The 17,194-nt window shown below is 34.9% G+C and overlaps 2 protein-coding genes across 3 annotated transcripts in view; one reads left to right on the top strand and one right to left on the bottom strand.

Moving 5' to 3' along the window:
- LOC103134185 (collagen alpha-1(XIX) chain) overlaps positions 1 to 7,714 on the bottom strand; it is a 135,912-nt gene extending 128,198 nt beyond the window's left edge. The window contains exon 1 of the mRNA XM_016668466.1: positions 7,049 to 7,714. The gene's annotated coding sequence lies outside the window, so the exon portion shown is untranslated. The remainder of the gene's footprint in view (positions 1 to 7,048) is intronic.
- The window catches only part of lmbrd1 (LMBR1 domain containing 1), a 66,109-nt gene continuing 55,450 nt past the window's right edge, over positions 6,536 to 17,194 (top strand). For both annotated transcript variants that reach the window (XM_007546172.2, XM_016668468.1), the window contains exons 1-3: positions 6,536 to 6,640; positions 8,227 to 8,403; positions 9,952 to 10,015. In XM_007546172.2, the coding sequence (XP_007546234.1) occupies positions 6,575 to 6,640; positions 8,227 to 8,403; positions 9,952 to 10,015 (307 nt within the window). In that variant the 5' untranslated portion in view covers positions 6,536 to 6,574. The remainder of the gene's footprint in view (positions 6,641 to 8,226; positions 8,404 to 9,951; positions 10,016 to 17,194) is intronic.

The raw sequence follows: 17,194 nt of genomic DNA, 5'->3' as shown, positions 1-17,194 counted from the left end.
TTTCCCTATATTAGACATTAAAAAAGGGAGATAACAGGGGACTAAAGGAGCTCTGGCAAACAGCAGATGGGCATGCTGACTCTGACCCCAAGACATTCTATTTACATCTTTGGCGTCCCCTTGACAAAATCCCCTGAAAATCCACCCAAAGATGTGACAGAAAATGCCCTTTCTGAAATATGTGCTACCCCTGTGATTTCTGCGCACTTATCTACAATCTGTTTTGTAAATTTGCATGAATGATTTAGGGAAGGCTTGCAGACTTTCCTTAAAAAAAAACAACAACAAAAAAAAAACAACTACACTATCTTGCAAAAGAAAAGCAGTGTCTCACAAAAGACATTCATACATCTTGAACCTTTCTCACATTTTTTCACATTACAACCACAAAATGCAATGAGTCTTAGTGTAGTTTTATCCTATAAACCAAGGTGAATTCAAAAGAAAAGGATACATACAAAATTAGAAACACACACTAGAAACAGAATTTGTAACTAACATAAAAACCTGGAAGGTGTGACATGTGCTTGTATTCCCAACCTAAACAACTTCGTTGAGAATGAACTAAGTCAATAATAATTTAACTTAGCATAAATCCAGCTGTTCTTGTGAAGGCCTAAAACATTTGTCAGGGAACATAAGTGAACAAATACCACTACGAACATCACAAAACACAACAGGCATGTAGAAGTGTAGAAGTTTGCAGGAAGGTAATGAGATACCAAGAGGCCCATGAACTCTCTAGAGGACATGCAGAGATCCACAACTTGGGTGGGAGAATCTGTTGAACTATTAGCCATGCATTCCATGAATCAAACTTTGATGGAAGATCGGGAAGAAGGATTGTTGAAAGCCTTCAGATGACATGTGTGCAGTTTGGAAACAGGAACTGGAAAGATTCAAGTTTCTTTTTCTTTATTTTTTTATTTCTTTTTTTTTTTTTTTTTTTTTTTTCAAAAATTCTGACCATAAAATAAACGCATCACTGTGGTAAAAACATGGTGATGGCAGTATCAGGATGCTTTACTTAACAAGGACAGGGAAGCTTGTCATAATATCTCAGAGTATTTCAGAGTATCAATATGGGGTAACTAGAAATAAATCTGTTAAATGGAGCAGAAGACATATGAGGGTGTTGTAGACATTCTCCATAAAGCTGGATAGGATCCAAACCAACTACCAGAGCTGCAATGGAATAGTTTAAGAGTTGGAATGATCTAGTTAAAGTCCAGACTGAGATTCTGAGGCAACAGTTTAAAATGTTTCACTCACTGACTCCCTATTCAGTGTGATTGAGATTTAGCTTATTTAATCAGGAAACAAGTAAAATTATGTGTTAGAGGCATAAACAAGAGGAATTGCAGCAGTTAAATTTGGGTCTAAATACAAAATCCCGACAAGACTTTCAGATTCTTTTATTATAAGTAATTTTAGAGACCACGTATATTTAACTTCTGTTTTACAATTATGCACTACTTTATTTTAAACTACCATGCAAATGTCTAATTTCTAAAAAAAACACATTTTGTCCAGTAGCAGTTCTTTAAGCTTTTGATAATTTGTCTTATATCCTTATTGTAATGGTACTTTTTATGATTTTGTGTCGTGGATTTTTAAATCTGTGTTGCTTGGGAGCCTTGATGTTGGATTTAGACTATTTTCAAACTGTGTAAAGGCAAGATTATTAATACACTAAAACCTTGCAACAAACAGAGACTGTACTTTCCTTTTGCCATGACAGCAATAACTTATTTGAGTAAAGCCATCTATCAGTTTGTGAAGAGAGAAAGAAAAAGCTCTGCAATATAATCTTTCATGGCAATAATCCCTTGACAGACGGTTTTCATTTATCTCTTTAATGTGGCTATCCAAACATTCATGCAATCTCCATAAAGAGCTATGTCAACAAGAAACATTCATTCGTCAGGACCCACTATCATCAGAGGTGATAATGGAACCTAACAGGTGGACTAGATCATATGTTGAATTTGTGCTGGTCAGTACTTTAATTTATATTTAGTAAGTCCAAAAATAGTAATTATATAATTTATTTTTCCTAACATTTTATGGTCTTTTATTTTAGCAGTTTGTCTCTACACCATTCAGTTAAGTATGAACGGTTTTCATTATGATCAAGTGATCATAATGAAATGTTTTGACATTTTAGACAGTGACAGAAATTTACAAGTAAACTGATCTAACACCATCAAATAGGACAAACGCGCTTTATCCGCTAAAACAAACAAGAACGATGTCCAACCGATCCTGCTTACGTAAATGGACTCCAGAGAAAGTAGATCCACGAGGACAAATGAAAGACTCTTCTTGCTGAGCACAGTATCTGTTTCAGCAGATGCAACATCATATTTTAACTGACTCTGCCTGAACATAAGCTCAGCAAACACTTGTGGCTAACCGTGGTTTGCTTTTGCATGTGCGCGCCTTCTTTCTCTGGCTGAATCATTCCATTATTGCTGAAAAGGTTCTGAGGCAAAACACCTGTCTCTTTCTCCTCACAATTTACTGTGTTGACATATGGCAAAGCATCAGACAAAGATTTCACATTGTCTGTGTGCCAAACATAACCTTTGATGTGTTCATTAAAAATACAAGAACCATTAAGAACTCTGTTTACTATTTCAGAAAGCTCACCTGTGCAAGGGGATGGAGATAAAATGTTTAATACAATAAATAGATACAGTGACATTGTTTGTGTCGTAGCAACAAATTTGACCTCCTCTTAATGTTAGTAAAAGAATATAAATTAATGGTAACCTCATTAGAGTGAAGTCTGGCTCTTTTTCGCCACTAAATATTTATTGGTTTCAAGCTCAGATTGTATTATTCACGACTACTTCACTTTATCTAATCTGTAGTTACCGATAAAGCAGATAAATTAAGAATTAAGAGACATATATTTGACCAAACAAGAATTTCATATTTCTATAAAGAGAAATACATTATAAGTATATAATGTATACTTATAATGGGCCGATGTTAAGTAGCATCGGCCCAGAACCCGATGTTACTTAATTAAAAATGAAAGATTTAGAATTTTTTTTCACTAAGTTTCTACAAACATGAAATATCAAGGGAATCACACGGATAGCAATATGCTGTTCAAATCTTAATTTTACATCAGTTCTACTTTGTTTTCATTTTTTTTTATTAAAGCAATTAATTAACCATATTCTAAACTGAAACAGTGCAAATTAAAATCTGCAAAGTCTTGGCTGCGTTTGTATTCAGCATAAATAACAGTGTTCTGTCAAGACTCCACAGATTTACTAGAAAACACTGATCAACAAGGAAAACATAAGGACCAAAGAAAATAGCAGACAGGTCATGGATGAAGATGTGAAGAAGTGTCAAGTGGACTTGGGTTATAGAAAAAAAATTCTAAAGTTTTAATGTGTCAAGTTCAATCCATTATCCACAAATGCAAAAAGTTTGGTACAACTGCAAACTGCAAACCTACCAAACACATGACTCTCAACCTGATTTGAGAGCCATGTGTAAACATTAATACTGCACATAACCCTGAGCATACCACTCCCAACTAACACACATGATTTTGGTAGCATCATGCTATGGGGATGGTTTTCATAAGGTAAAGGAGGCTGGTCAGAATTAATTGGACAATCTGCAACGCTAAATAAAGAACAATCCCTGAAGTAACACTGTGAGAGACTAAAAAGATTTGAGTCTGCAGTATAAATATGCAGTTAAGGTAAAATTTAAAATAGATGTCCATGCAGTCTATCTGAGCATGTGGTACTTCGCAAAAAACTGAATAAAAATGTCACGCTCTATATTTGCAAAGCAGGAAGTCAGATTTGAAAAAGAACAACATGAGTTAAACAAAATTTCAACACAAAATTGAACATTCAGCATTAAACACAATCAGTGACCTCAGTTCAGTTTTGTAATAAAGTCCAACAATAAAAAGAATAGTTTCAGTAAAAAAAAAAAAAAATCTTCTGAGTATGCGTGACTTTTTACTACTATAACTTGAGGAATACATTAAATAAAACAAAATCATAATACAGAAATCAATGTACTAAACACAAAGAGGGTTTTTAAGAGACCTGAAAATAATTATGTTTTCAACAACAGCTCACTATTTCTAAAGAGTTATGATAACTTTTTGGCCAATGCTGCATATTTTATTCAAATTTATACATTATGTTTCAGCCTTTAGTGATTAACCTTTAGTTTGCTTGCCACTAAGTTGCTGAAAATCCATTTTTTCTGTAAAACACAAATATGTAACTGCATTATGCCACAACACTGTGAAACAGTTGTTAAAATTAACGTATTGTTAAAGGCAGAATAAAGAATACACACAGATAAAACTGACAAAAGAAAATGTTTCACACATTTTAATGTTTGATAAAACAACAGAATAAAAAAAAAACAATAATCAGGGTAATACACTGTTGCTTGGGAATGACTAAAGCCAGCAACACACAGTTACAATGCCGGTAAACTAATATAATGAATCTTACTAGAAATCCAATAACATTTCAGCTCCCTGAAAATCATGCACATCCAAGACAGAGGGGCACTGGGACAGATAAATGCCAGGAAGTACCTCTTAATTCCAACCGCAAATCAAATACAAATGGAATACATCTACAGGCTCAGTATTTTACATTCCAGTTACACAGTTAATATTAGATCTACTTTAGTTTATATTTACTTGTTTGTTTTCAATTTAGATTCATATTTTAAATAACTACCCCTTATTGAAGTTGTGCCCACCTGTATTCTGTGATGTGTATTTTGTGCTACTGAAGAGTTTTATTTTGCCATTAGGACAAAACATGTTTTAATTTTAAATTATTTGATGAAGTTTTAGTCCTTTGTTCTATTTTTGGTAGCTTATTTTGGGTGCACTCAACTGAATTTTATGATATTTTGCCTGTGCCTTTTATTTATTGTTCTGCATACTGTACACCAATATGCATCTTGGCCAGGTCTGATTTGAAAAATAGATTTTGTCTTAAGAGACTTTCAGGTAAAATAGTGGTTAAAAAATGTAATTTTTTCCTACCAACTCTACCCAGTTTCTTTGTCCTTTCTAAGGAAAATAATCTTCTCAGCATGATGCTGCCACTGCAGGATTCTCCATGTGAATTATGTTCAGAATATTATAGTTTTCAGATTTAAAAGTCAAAACAATTTTACTTTTGTGTTCTGATATCTGTTCCCGTGTCTCATATTAAATATGGGAAACTGCAGATGAAACTCCTGGCTTTGTTACAACAATGGCATTTTTTATGCCACCCTTGTGTGAAAACCACATTTGTGGACTGCATAGATTTTTTTTTTTCTCCTGCTGTCATCATATTCTCCCACATATGGGATCTCTGCAACCCTCTAATCGCTGACAGGCCCTGTAAGGGTGTTGCTGGACCTGTCAGTTTAGGTGTATGAGCATGTCCTGGTAGGTTTTCAGCTGTACAATGGTCTTTCTGTTTTTTTAAAAAAAACAGATTTAAAAGTGTTCAGGAATATGCTCAAAGTTTGGATTGTTGTCATATACTATAATCACTGCTTTCAACTTCTCCCCAAGCTTAACTTTGATGTGTCTGGTGTGTCTCTTGGTCTTTATAGTGTTCTTTGTTCACTAATGTTTTCTAACAAACCTCCAAAGACTTCACAGAACAGCTGCATTTTTCTGAGGTTAAATCACATACAGATGCACACATTGTGACTTCGGTGTTTTTAAGGAAATTAAAAAGAACATAATGCACATCCCCCTTTTCAGTTTTATTTGCTGGAAATATTGAAACATTTGTCGTTTTTAATACATTGTAGTCTGTGGTTGTGACAAGATAAAATGTGAAAATCTTCGAGGTGTATTAATGCTTTTAGAAAGTATTACCCGTCTTTGTGGATGAGTGTTGTATTTAAATGCAAACCTTAAACATGAATTTCCTTCTATTTTATATGCTAAAAACACAAGATGAAGACAGAAAGAACTTATGTTGTAAAGTGACAACCAAAACAAGTGCTTTACTTTCATATATTTATTGTCCTTGCCTAGCTTTAATAATTTACCATATTACTTGTACTTAATGTTTCTTTAATGTGTAGTCTTTAAAATTATACAGACTAACTATTCCCATATTTAAATAAATAAATAAATAAATAAATAAATAAATAAATAAATAAATAACTTTGGATCACCTGTGACCTTTGTTCACAATTAGGACCATGCCATATTGCCTGATTATCTGCCATTGAAAGAAACGGAGACTGAAAGAAACTGTCAGCAAATTGTTGTGTCACAACAATTTGCTGACAGTTTTCCTATCTTTCAACTTTTCAACTTGTTGAATCAAGATAATGACTTATTACCTTTTCCGTAACATAATAATGTTCATACATTTACGCTAACGCTCCTGACTAAACAGGTTTTTCCCCAGCTTTGCTTTTATTTCGACACCTGGCTCGGTACAAACAAGTCTCAGCATTCTATACCAAGCGCGGAGGCTTTACGCAAGCTGCAGCACGCAAGTTGGTGACGTAACATGAACACGTGGGTTTGTTATTACAGGAAGTAAAGATGGCGGCTCAGTCCCTACTCTCAGAGTCTGTGATCGGATGGTCAATTTTCACTGTTGTTCTCCTGGTAAGCACATCAACATCACTTTTGGTCCCCTTATAAATTGCCACATATTTTAATTAGACTCGTTTTCCCGACGAGTAATTCGGTTTTATGCTATCTACGCAATGTAGCTTCAGCGTATTAACGTCACTACTGGATTTGGATTGGCTTTAGCCATGACACACTTTCAGGCTCTTTAAATGTTTCGTTGTTGGACTTGGTATTTGTCTTCTTTTAAATCGTTAAAGACACAACAATGTGAAACGTCGCAGTTTCCCGAATGAACCTACGACTATTCATGTTTAATTGTTTTATTACATAGCAAAATATGCGCTTGTGGAGGATCTTCGTCAAGATTTAGGCGTTATTTTCCTCTGATGTCATTCACAGTCACACCGCTGAGAAAGGAATGCATTGTCGTGAACAAATTACCTTTGTATCTCTGTCCACTTTTCAGAGCGCTCTCATCTCTTATTTGGATGCAAAGCCTGCGTCATTACCTGGCAAAACAAACAGCCAGAGGCTTAAAGCTGCAGGCCTTTAATTGATTGAGCTTGCCTGTGAATGGCAGACCTTGATATTAAGTAGCTGTTGTTAGCAGTGTCCTCACTTGGAGCAGTTTGTGTCTAGAATATGACCTTGCAATTTTGAAGGTTTAAATTTAAAGCCTGGCAAAGTTTCTCTTTTTTTTAATTGTGGGTTGTCTGTTGATACCCTAGTAGTTTAAAATGGTGTCACTGGATTGTTTAATTTACTTAAACCTACGTAAAATTTTTGTAATGTAATTTCTAAAATAAATAAATAAATAAATGAATTTCTGCTTTGTATAAATCAGTCGTTCTTTTGTTTTCTTTTAAACCACAGTTTTGTTACTGATCCTGGAAAATCAGTTGGCTCTGAACAGCTTCAGATAGGCTTCTCTGTATCTGTAGACGTATGGACTCCCCACTTGTTTCAACACTTTGATAACATTCCTTTCTAGTTTCTACTCTGATATCCATGCACTTTTGCAACCTGAAAGCGTGTCTGGGTAAAAGGTCAAACCCCTGTCTTCTAAATAAAGTATGATTACATTGAATCTTCCAGTTTCATAATTTTTTTACTGGATTCTAATAAAAATATCTGTTGTTTGAGTTCACCATCATATCTGGATTTTGTATATTTTTCAAAATGCTGATGCAGTACTGTCACCACTCTTGCTGTGTTATCTACTCTGTCTCAAAAAAAAAGACTTTAGTCTTGAAAAGCTGAATCTTTTCAGTTATTTTAGTTTTAATTTAAAAATAAAAATATGCAATGTTGTTTTGGTTTATTCCTAATCATGCACATCCCACATGTTGCTTGACATTTCTTCTTTATTCACAGCATTTCAATGTTTTTTTCCACATTTTCTCATTCTTTATGTTGATTCACGTAAATAAATCCTTCTATCTAACATTCTTTTTTTTCCTGTTTGATTTATATTAACTCTTTTGAATGTACACATGATAGAAGCTAAAAAAGACATTTTGTGTCAATATTTGTTTATTTCGTTTTCTGTGATTTTCACTGAATGTACCGTAATATTTCTGAATCATCTTCACTGCAAATTTTTTATTTATTTTTTCCAGGTGATCCTGGCTTTCTGCTGGATCTACATTCGCAAATTTCAGAGTCGACAAGATAGTGAAGTTGTTTCAACAATCACAGCAATATGTGCATTGGCCATTGCTTTGATAACTTCAGCTCTCCTCCCAGTGGACATATTCCTTGTTTCCTACATGAAGTATCCCAATGGTACCTATAAGGTTAGTGTCTGTTCTGTTAAGAGCCACCGTAAAATCAGTTTCAAGTTGTTGACATTTAGTATATTCTTAATGAAACATTTTTCTTAGTTAATTTTTTTCTTGAAAAGGTAAAAGTTAAATGTATTTCTTAATCCATTATTTTCTTCCTGTACAGTGTTTTCAAATCCAGGCTTCGAGGGCTGGTGTCCTGCAAGTTTTAAATGTGTCTCTGGTTCAACACACCTCAATCAAATGGCTGAATTAACTCCTATGTATGCAGTCAAGTTCTCCAAAGTTCTCCTAATGACCTGATTATTTAACTCAGGTGTGTTGAAGTAGAGACACTTCGAAAACTTGCAGGACACCGCAAAGAATTTGACGATCTTTGCCATAAATTGAACAAATAACCAACCAAAAAACTGCTTTGATGATTGCTGCTGTGGTTCTGGTTGAATAAAAAAAAAAGAAAAAAAAAATCTGTTTTCATATTTTTGTCTAACTTATGAGGATAACAATATGTTCTCCAAAATAAGTACTGGCTATAAAGAATAAAATACATATTGCTTTTTAAATTGCTTTTCAAGATCTGAAAGAGTTTTACATATTTACTTAGCAGAAATTTATTTAAATTTAATTTATCATTTGATATATTCATACTGCAGTTTGTGCTTTGGCTGTATCTCTCTGTTTGTTGTTGAAACCAAATGCTTAAATACAAAGTGTAAAAATATATACATTTATTTCTCACTGTCTGACTTTATGTATGACTAAATCTTTCCTGTTGTAGGTCAGTTAGGATTATTGTGTGTGTGGTTAATGCCAGAATAATGAGATAATTTTTATTACTTTCCTCAAATTCAGATATGTCTATGTACCAACATTACTATTTCTTTTAAACATTATTCTAAAGCCTAAAAGGTTGTGTGTTGGTTTTGTCGCCTTCTGATTGGTTAATTCACGACATACAAGCTAACTGTTGTCCCAAAAGCACACAAACACTCTTTGTATGACATCATGCAAAAACCATTAAAAAAAAAATAAATAAATAAATAAAAAAAAAAATCAGATATCAGGAAGAGCTTTGCAGACCTACACTAATGTGGTTCATCTGTTGAAACAACTATCCACAAGTATAAACATCATGGATATAGATTCTGTGTCCCACAGATAAACATAGTTTGTTGTGAAATGTGCTTATGAACCCAAGAACAAAACCAACAAGCAGCTGATTGCTGAAGCTGGTAAAAGAGTGTCAAAATTCACAGTGAAAAACTACTATGCTGACATAGATTTGAGAGAAAGAAGCTATAATTCACACAGGAACAAAGGCCCTAATTTCTGAGGACATGTGCTGTTGTCTGAAGAAGCTAAAGGTTTTTGACTTAATTTACCATGTATACTTATTATCGTGGCAGAAATGACCTCCTTTCATATTGCTTTAATCAGTAATTTGTGTATTCTTATGTTTATCTAATCACATTCTCTCACCCTAAAACTAACTCTTGTCTGTTGTTGTAACATGTTGCCTTTCTATGAAGCTTAAAAAAACTTTTTTTTCTTGTTTTGCAGCAATGGGCTGCAAACAATGAGACAAGAGGACAAATTGAAGCCACTGTGCTGTATGGTTATTACAGTAAGTGTGTTCTACTGAATGTTAATGGCAAAACACAATGAATACATGTTTATTTACAAGTAAATAAATATTTACTTTGAATCTATAAATAAATGTATCCATATAAGAGCTGACATTATATTTTGTTTTACATAAAGGTGGGGTGTGTCATGTCTTGTGATATCAGCGCTATGCTGTTTTCGGATCGATGGTCACGCCGGTTCAATTTTAATAACACTTGGTACCCGTCTCATGTAATCGTTGTTTCTTGGGAGGTTAGCATCCAACATATGGGATTCATGCTAGCATTATATTTTTCACAGTGGTGACTCAGTTGCACTCAGGGTTTCTATATAGATCTTTATGGCAGAAGTAGTGCAAAAACAAATCCATTAGTGTATTATAAAATCAGTCTTGACTGAAGTTTTCTTTATGGAAGTAAGAAACCATATACAATATGTGAAGCTTGTTTGAAACCCTGCAATTCCAGTAGTTATTCTAAAAGTCTATTTCATGTCTCATCATGCTATAAGAAAGAATTTGAGCCATAACACTCTCTTTATAATTAAAGTAGTACTTGACATGTTTTCCTTTTTAATCGACATCTTCAGTTCTGACAGAAACATGAGCAAACTATTTGCGAGAGTACAATTGCAGTAACTTTGCAGGCGACCTGCTGTAGCTAAAATTGAATTAAAACCTTCCACTTAATCCATGTGAACTCCAAAGTGAGTGCTGCCTTAGAACTTAAGAAGCTTTAAAGAAAACTTCTTAAGAAGAATTCGTGATTTTGTTATGCTTCTCTGTCTTGGATAGGCGCTGCTGGGTTAGGAAGGGTTTATGTGGACATGGAGATTATACCCATTTATAGCTATACCTAGAATGGCTGCCTGTGTGAATTTGATGCCATAATTTAGATAAAACTCAGTGCATTTAAAGATGAGGTCAGAAATTAATCATTAGTTTTCTTCACCTGTGATTTAGAAAATTTTGCTGCGGTGAAAATACTGGTAAATGTCAGTTACTATGTATCCATATGCAGACACTGATATTGCACACAACAGAGCAGAAATGTCTTAAGATGAGATAAACTGCAAATACCAGTATGTATGTTAACACTTGGGAGCGGTGATGATTAGAGTCTAGCTACTGGGAGGAAGGATATATGGTAACGCTCCTTTATGTGCCTAGGATGCAGGAATCTGTCACTGAAGGAGCTCTCTAATTCAGCAACTGCTTCATGCATGAGGCGGGGAGACATTGTCCAACAGTGATATTATCTTAGCCAGAGTTCTTCTGTCTTCCACCACCTGCACTGGGTCGAGAGGGGATCCTAGTACAGAGTTGTCCTTCCTGATGAACTCATCTAAACATTTCCTCTCAATGTTTCATAAGCTACGACACCAACTTACTAGCTTTGCTGATGTCAGCTCAGATTCATAGAAGGAGCACCTCCTGCACTCCAAAAGAGTCTGATCGGACCCTTCATGTAAAGAACATCAGCGTTGTTAGTCCAGTCCAGATTATCATTTAGGCCAACACCTAGGTACTTATGAAAGTCCACTGTCTCAATGTCCACTCATTGGTCTCAGTGTGGTGCAAAAATCCTCCACCAGCTGCTTGGTTTTAGCCGAGTTGATCAGGAGGTGGTTCCGCTGGCACCAGTCCACAAAGTTCCGTACTCACCTGTGAAGAGGGTGACTATGGCAGTGTCATAGGAGAACTTTTGTAGATGTCAGCATGGAGACTTAACAGAAAAGTCTGTAGTGTAGTGGGTGAAGAGCAATGGTGCCAGCACCATTCCCTATGACCATTCTGTCAGGAAAAAAAGCCCAGTGTCTTTGCATACTGGCCAGTGAGGTAGTCCAGTATTCACTGGGACAGAGAGTGGTCCACTACTGACAGCTCAAGCTTGTCGCTTAGAAGCCCTGGTGGGATGATGATGAAAGTGCTGGAGAAATCAAAGAGCGTGATCCTCCTCAGGCTCCTGCAGGTGGGTCAGAGCTCAGTTCAGGAAGTAGAAGATAACATCAGCCATCCCAATGCCAGGCTATTAGGTGAACTTCAGCAGGCACCAAGAGGTGTAAATGACTGAGGATGTTTGGGCAGCAGGAGAGACTGGGCTGAGGGAGGGCTGGATGGCTGATCAAACCTGTTTTGTAAGGTTTTCTGTAGAATGTTTAAAAGCTGGTTATTTTTAATAAAATATAATAAATCAGTTTTTTTACATTCAACCTGAAACGTTTCAGTTTCAGTGTATTTGCTGTTGTCTCCCATAGGTAACCAATTATTGTAATCTATGTATTTACAGGCTTTTGTATTCATGCTTTACTATGCTTTTCTTGGGACACCAAACTATTCACATTGCCGTAACTTCAACATGTGGGCTGACGGTTTCATCAAGTGTGTAATGATGCTTAGGCTTTTCTGATGTTTATTGTGACTGGTTAGAAACTTAATCTTCTTGTGCAGAAAGTCAGAACAACGAGAGAAATCCTGAAATCACAAACTGGTAATCAAGATTTGTTGATTGTGTTCGTGTCGTTTTGACAGAGTCACAACCATGGTTTTGGCAATAGGTGAAGGGCAAGTGTCATTTTAGAACTCTTGCCTTTCCCACTTGTTGATTTTCTCTTTATTTACAGCCTTCAATAGAAAACATAAAATTACATGCTCCTTACTGGAATTTTTGCTACTTAGTAATGGAATTACAATTAGCAGTGATCTAAAGATTGAATGGTTTATTTTTTAGCTCACATAAAACATGATTGCCTTTTAAATTTATTCCATGCAGGATGTTGTTTGTTTAATATGCTTTTTACAGGCTTACTCCCAAGGTACACTAGTCTTTTATGTTGAAACTAACAGGCAGTTAAAGCAGGGGATTTTTCTTTGATGCAGGTTAGTTCTCTGAAGCTTTGGCATATTGTTCCAGTGTTTAGATCTAGCTTTTCTCCATGGCTTTTTACTGCGTTTTGCATGTTTTCCTGTAGACGCATAGCGACACATAAAGTCTCTTAATGGGTTATAAAACTAAACTAGCTTTTGTTTATTATGGCTCTGTCTTGGGTTTAAGTTTCTATCATTGCCTTTTGTCCCTTTAATTGCAGACGTTATTGTTTTCTACATGTGCTTTGATTTGCCATTGTTGCTTCTTAATGTTGTACGCAACATTTCAGTAAACATCCCATTTTAAAATGTGCTGGTATAAATAAATGTGAGTTAACTTGATTATTCTATATACATCCTCTGATTGCTCTATATACAGTCTGTAAAGTTTTCTTAATCTGCTGTAAACTTTACCGTAATCCGTGTTAATCATCCTGAACATCTGTAATTTTTGCAGCATTTTCATGGTTACGTTTGTGCTCTATGCTGTGAAGCAAAAATATTAAACTGCCTCCACAGCAAAGAGACAGTTTCTAAGTGATGCTGTGCACTTCAGCATTATTTGTTATTATGTGTTTTTTGCTTTTTATTTGGGCTTAAAACAAAGCCAATTTGCCAGATTCACTCCTGCTATGATTTGAGTCTTTTTTTTTTTCCTCATTAATATGTGAGCTTGCTAAATCCACACAACTTTGAGGTGCCAGCTGTCTTTTCCCATCTGATTAAAATGAACTTGGAAGGCTGAAACTTAAAATTGTTACTTTTTTGGTTAAACTCGGGAGACAGCTTAAGATGAACAGATTTTAAAAGATATGGCCAAATATTGAAAATGAGATTCCTTTAATATAAAGTCATAAACACATTCAAAATGTCATATCAATTAAGAACATAGCCTGCAAGCCCCCAGTCCAAAGTTTACTTACCCCCAGCAAGGCTCATCCCTTTATCCCTGTAGGAGAAATTGAGTGGTTAAAAAACAAAAACCTAGCAGGACCAAGCTCTTCCTGCAGAGAAAATCATATTAAATTTAAATCAATCAGTCAGCACCCTTTATAATAGCCCCCCACCCCCAAAAGTTCTGTCCAAATTTGAAAATATCAACCACCCCCACTTCCAAAAAAAGAGAACAGAAATGTGCACGTGACATGCACATTTACATGCACATTCTCTCATTATTTGTGTAATTTATTATTTCATAAGAAATTTGCTTTCTAATCAAGGCAAAAAAAACCTGAATCTTTTTACAAGTTCACGATAGTCTGATTTAGATTTTATTCTACTTTGGAAAATATTTGTCAAGGTTAGGATTTATGTGCTGCCTTAATGGAAAAGATGAAATAAATGTCATTATGACCCTGTAAGTCTATTTTTTCCCCACACCTTTTAAATTTTGTACAAAATCTGACATCATTTTGACTTTTTTCTTTTGTCGTTTTTTTAGAAGCATCACTTTGATATTTGCCAGTAGGTGGAGACCAACTTCCATGTCAAGTTATGCACAGCTTTATTTCCAATTAAGCATTTAAGGTTAAGTTTTCCTCCAGGACACAGCTGTGTCCATTTGTATTTCACAAACGGTGTAATTGCAGGGTTGACATAGAGTTTTATACGTCCTCTGGTGAAACATGCTTCCCTCCAGAGTCAACTGATTTGTATTCACTGACGATCACAGTTAATAAGCATGTGAATGCTCAGTGATTTGAAGAGCTTTTGGCATAATTCACTTACTCTTTGAATTCACATATTGTTTCAGACAGTGGTCTTTCAATTATGTCTTGCAATTTAATGTTTTGTGCATGAACAAAATTATATAAATGATGGATTTCTTTTTTTCCAGCAACATTCTCTACTGTTGCATAATTAGCTACAAGAGTTAGGACTAAAGATGTTTTACTATTGGTTTGGCTTTCATCAGCACTCTATTCTTCATTTTTACCATCGCTCCCTTCGACCAGGGACATCTCAGGTTGTTATTCTCAGTTGAGATGACAGCTGGGGACATTTTTCAAACTTAAGCTTCCTAAGAAATAAAAACAATGTCAACATTTTCAGTAGAGGCACATTTCATTCTAGGGTATTAACAAGGGAAAAAAATATATTTCTATGAAAAATTAGCTCAATTTCTGACAAAATTAAAAACCCTTAGTAAACAAAAATAAAATCAACAACTTGATTTCTAACAATGTCTAATGATGCTGTAGCGAATTACTCTTTCAAAAGCTATTATTCAGATCCTCTATGAAATGCGGTTGGGTGAATTTTTTTCTTGGCTAATGTGTCATTCAATGTTCTTGAAGAGCCTGCCGTCCATACACACACTAACTATGGGTTCCACTCATAATTTCATGACAATAACTGTCTTTCCCCTGCCAGTTTTTCTACTGACCTTCGTTTTGATACTTGGCATTACACCACACAGATGTTGAGGTGTTTTGAGCTTAAATGTGAATGCATAGCTGTTGAGTTGGAAAGCAGATTTCCATTTTGCTTTCTGAAGATGTGACTGGAGTTGAATCATGTGGAGACAGCAGAACTTATTTGATTTCAAAGTGAATGATGCGCAATGAGAACATTATAAAGTATTTTTAGCCAGTTATTGATGATTTGTTGATTGTGCATACATATCGTGAGTATCTCGTGGTGTATGTTCAACTTATGAGCACACGATTGATCAAAGACATGAATCAGCTGCGAGAAAAACCTAAAGAATTCTTAATTCCGTATAATAAATCTATTTTTTTATTTAATAAATTGAATATCAAACAAATGCCAGTGGAACAGGTATCTAAATTTAACTTGACATTGGGGGTGACTGTCTGCTACAGAGATGCCCACATCCTTTTATACAACATGCTTTTGTGATCTAGCATAAAAGGTTAGCTTTCAAGCTTGAGGTTTGTCCACTTTTACATTTCCTCTGACTTTTCAGTACTTCAAAGCAGTGGTGCATAAGACCCTTAAGCAACAGGGCAAAATACCCTGGGCCTCCTGAATAAATCATTGGCTTTCTCTTTGCCTTGTCTCAAAGCCATTTAAGAAAAGTAGCGAGACAGGAGGCAGTCCTTGTGCACACTACAATAACTTTGTTTTTGTCAATAATAATGTGCCTGCCAACATATGTGGACAGATTTCACTGAAAGCTGGTAGCTTTGTGTCTTCAAAGAATTCCTAAAACTACTGAGAATTTTCTGTTTTACTTTGAAGAGCAGCTTTGGGTGATTCAGAGAGGCCTTAAGTAAAAAAAAAAAAAAGACATAGTCAAGCACACCAAAAAAATAAAAGGCTATTTTTTGATGATATAATTAAATGCAGTTCAATTCAATTCAGTTTATTTATATTGCACCAATTCACAACAAACATCATGTCTAGGGCTCTTACCAAAATAGTCAGTTTAACCCAGTCATACAAACAGACTCAAGGTAAGTTCATTTCAACTTGATCCTAGTCATCAGACGATGAAGTTAACTTCTGTAACTGCACAAAGACATTTTTTTCTTTAATTAACTAAAACAATAAAAACAAATCTCAGGGTGACAAGTTGTGGAAAACATGCTCTTTGTATATTATTATTTTAAAGCTATTTCCATTTTGTTTGTTTTGATACCTGTTTGGGCTCAGTGACTTCTCAAGGCTCCATATTATGACTACAGATCAAACTGCAGTGCTGCTTACCTCCAGCTATTAGACATTATTAAGTGGAGTAATATCAAATCTCCTTGAGGCTGACTAAGGTTACATAAAACGATTTTTAAACTCTTTACATGTCAAAGCAGTAGCAAAACATCCAGCTTGGTAAGACAAGACAGAAGGTAGAAATTGCAAGGGTGAAATCAAAAATGTATTTAATATAAAGGGCTATTACTTTATTGTGTAAAACATCTTGTGTGTCATTTTGTATTTTGAAAGAAATTGTAATAAAGAAAATACAAATATTTTTCAACAAGCCATGTAAATTAATGATTATATTATTGCATTTTTTTTCTTTTCAAAAATAATTAAACACAGAGAACTGTATAACATCCGCTTGTTATTTCAGTAGATTTCAATCTATATAACACACAAACACATAACCTAAATTAAAAGGTTAAGGGGATTCAATTATTTAGCAGTGCTATTCTGTCAAAGGGATAAATGGGCTACGTTTTAATAGTGATAATGCATTTTTTCCGGTAGATGATCTGCATATAGAGTAATGACCGATTCATAATAATTCAATATGACCTACTCTCTTTGTATGTTAATATTCATGGTGTTATGATTAATTTTACTCAGTACTTTAACCTGCAGGCATACATCAGCAGCTGCATACTG

This window comes from Poecilia formosa, unplaced genomic scaffold (assembly GCF_000485575.1).
Source record: "Poecilia formosa unplaced genomic scaffold, Poecilia_formosa-5.1.2 Scaffold15, whole genome shotgun sequence".
Classification (NCBI taxonomy): Eukaryota; Metazoa; Chordata; class Actinopteri; order Cyprinodontiformes; family Poeciliidae; genus Poecilia; species Poecilia formosa.
Note: the sequence above shows the minus strand (reverse complement) of the source record. Positions and strands in the feature narration are given on the sequence as shown.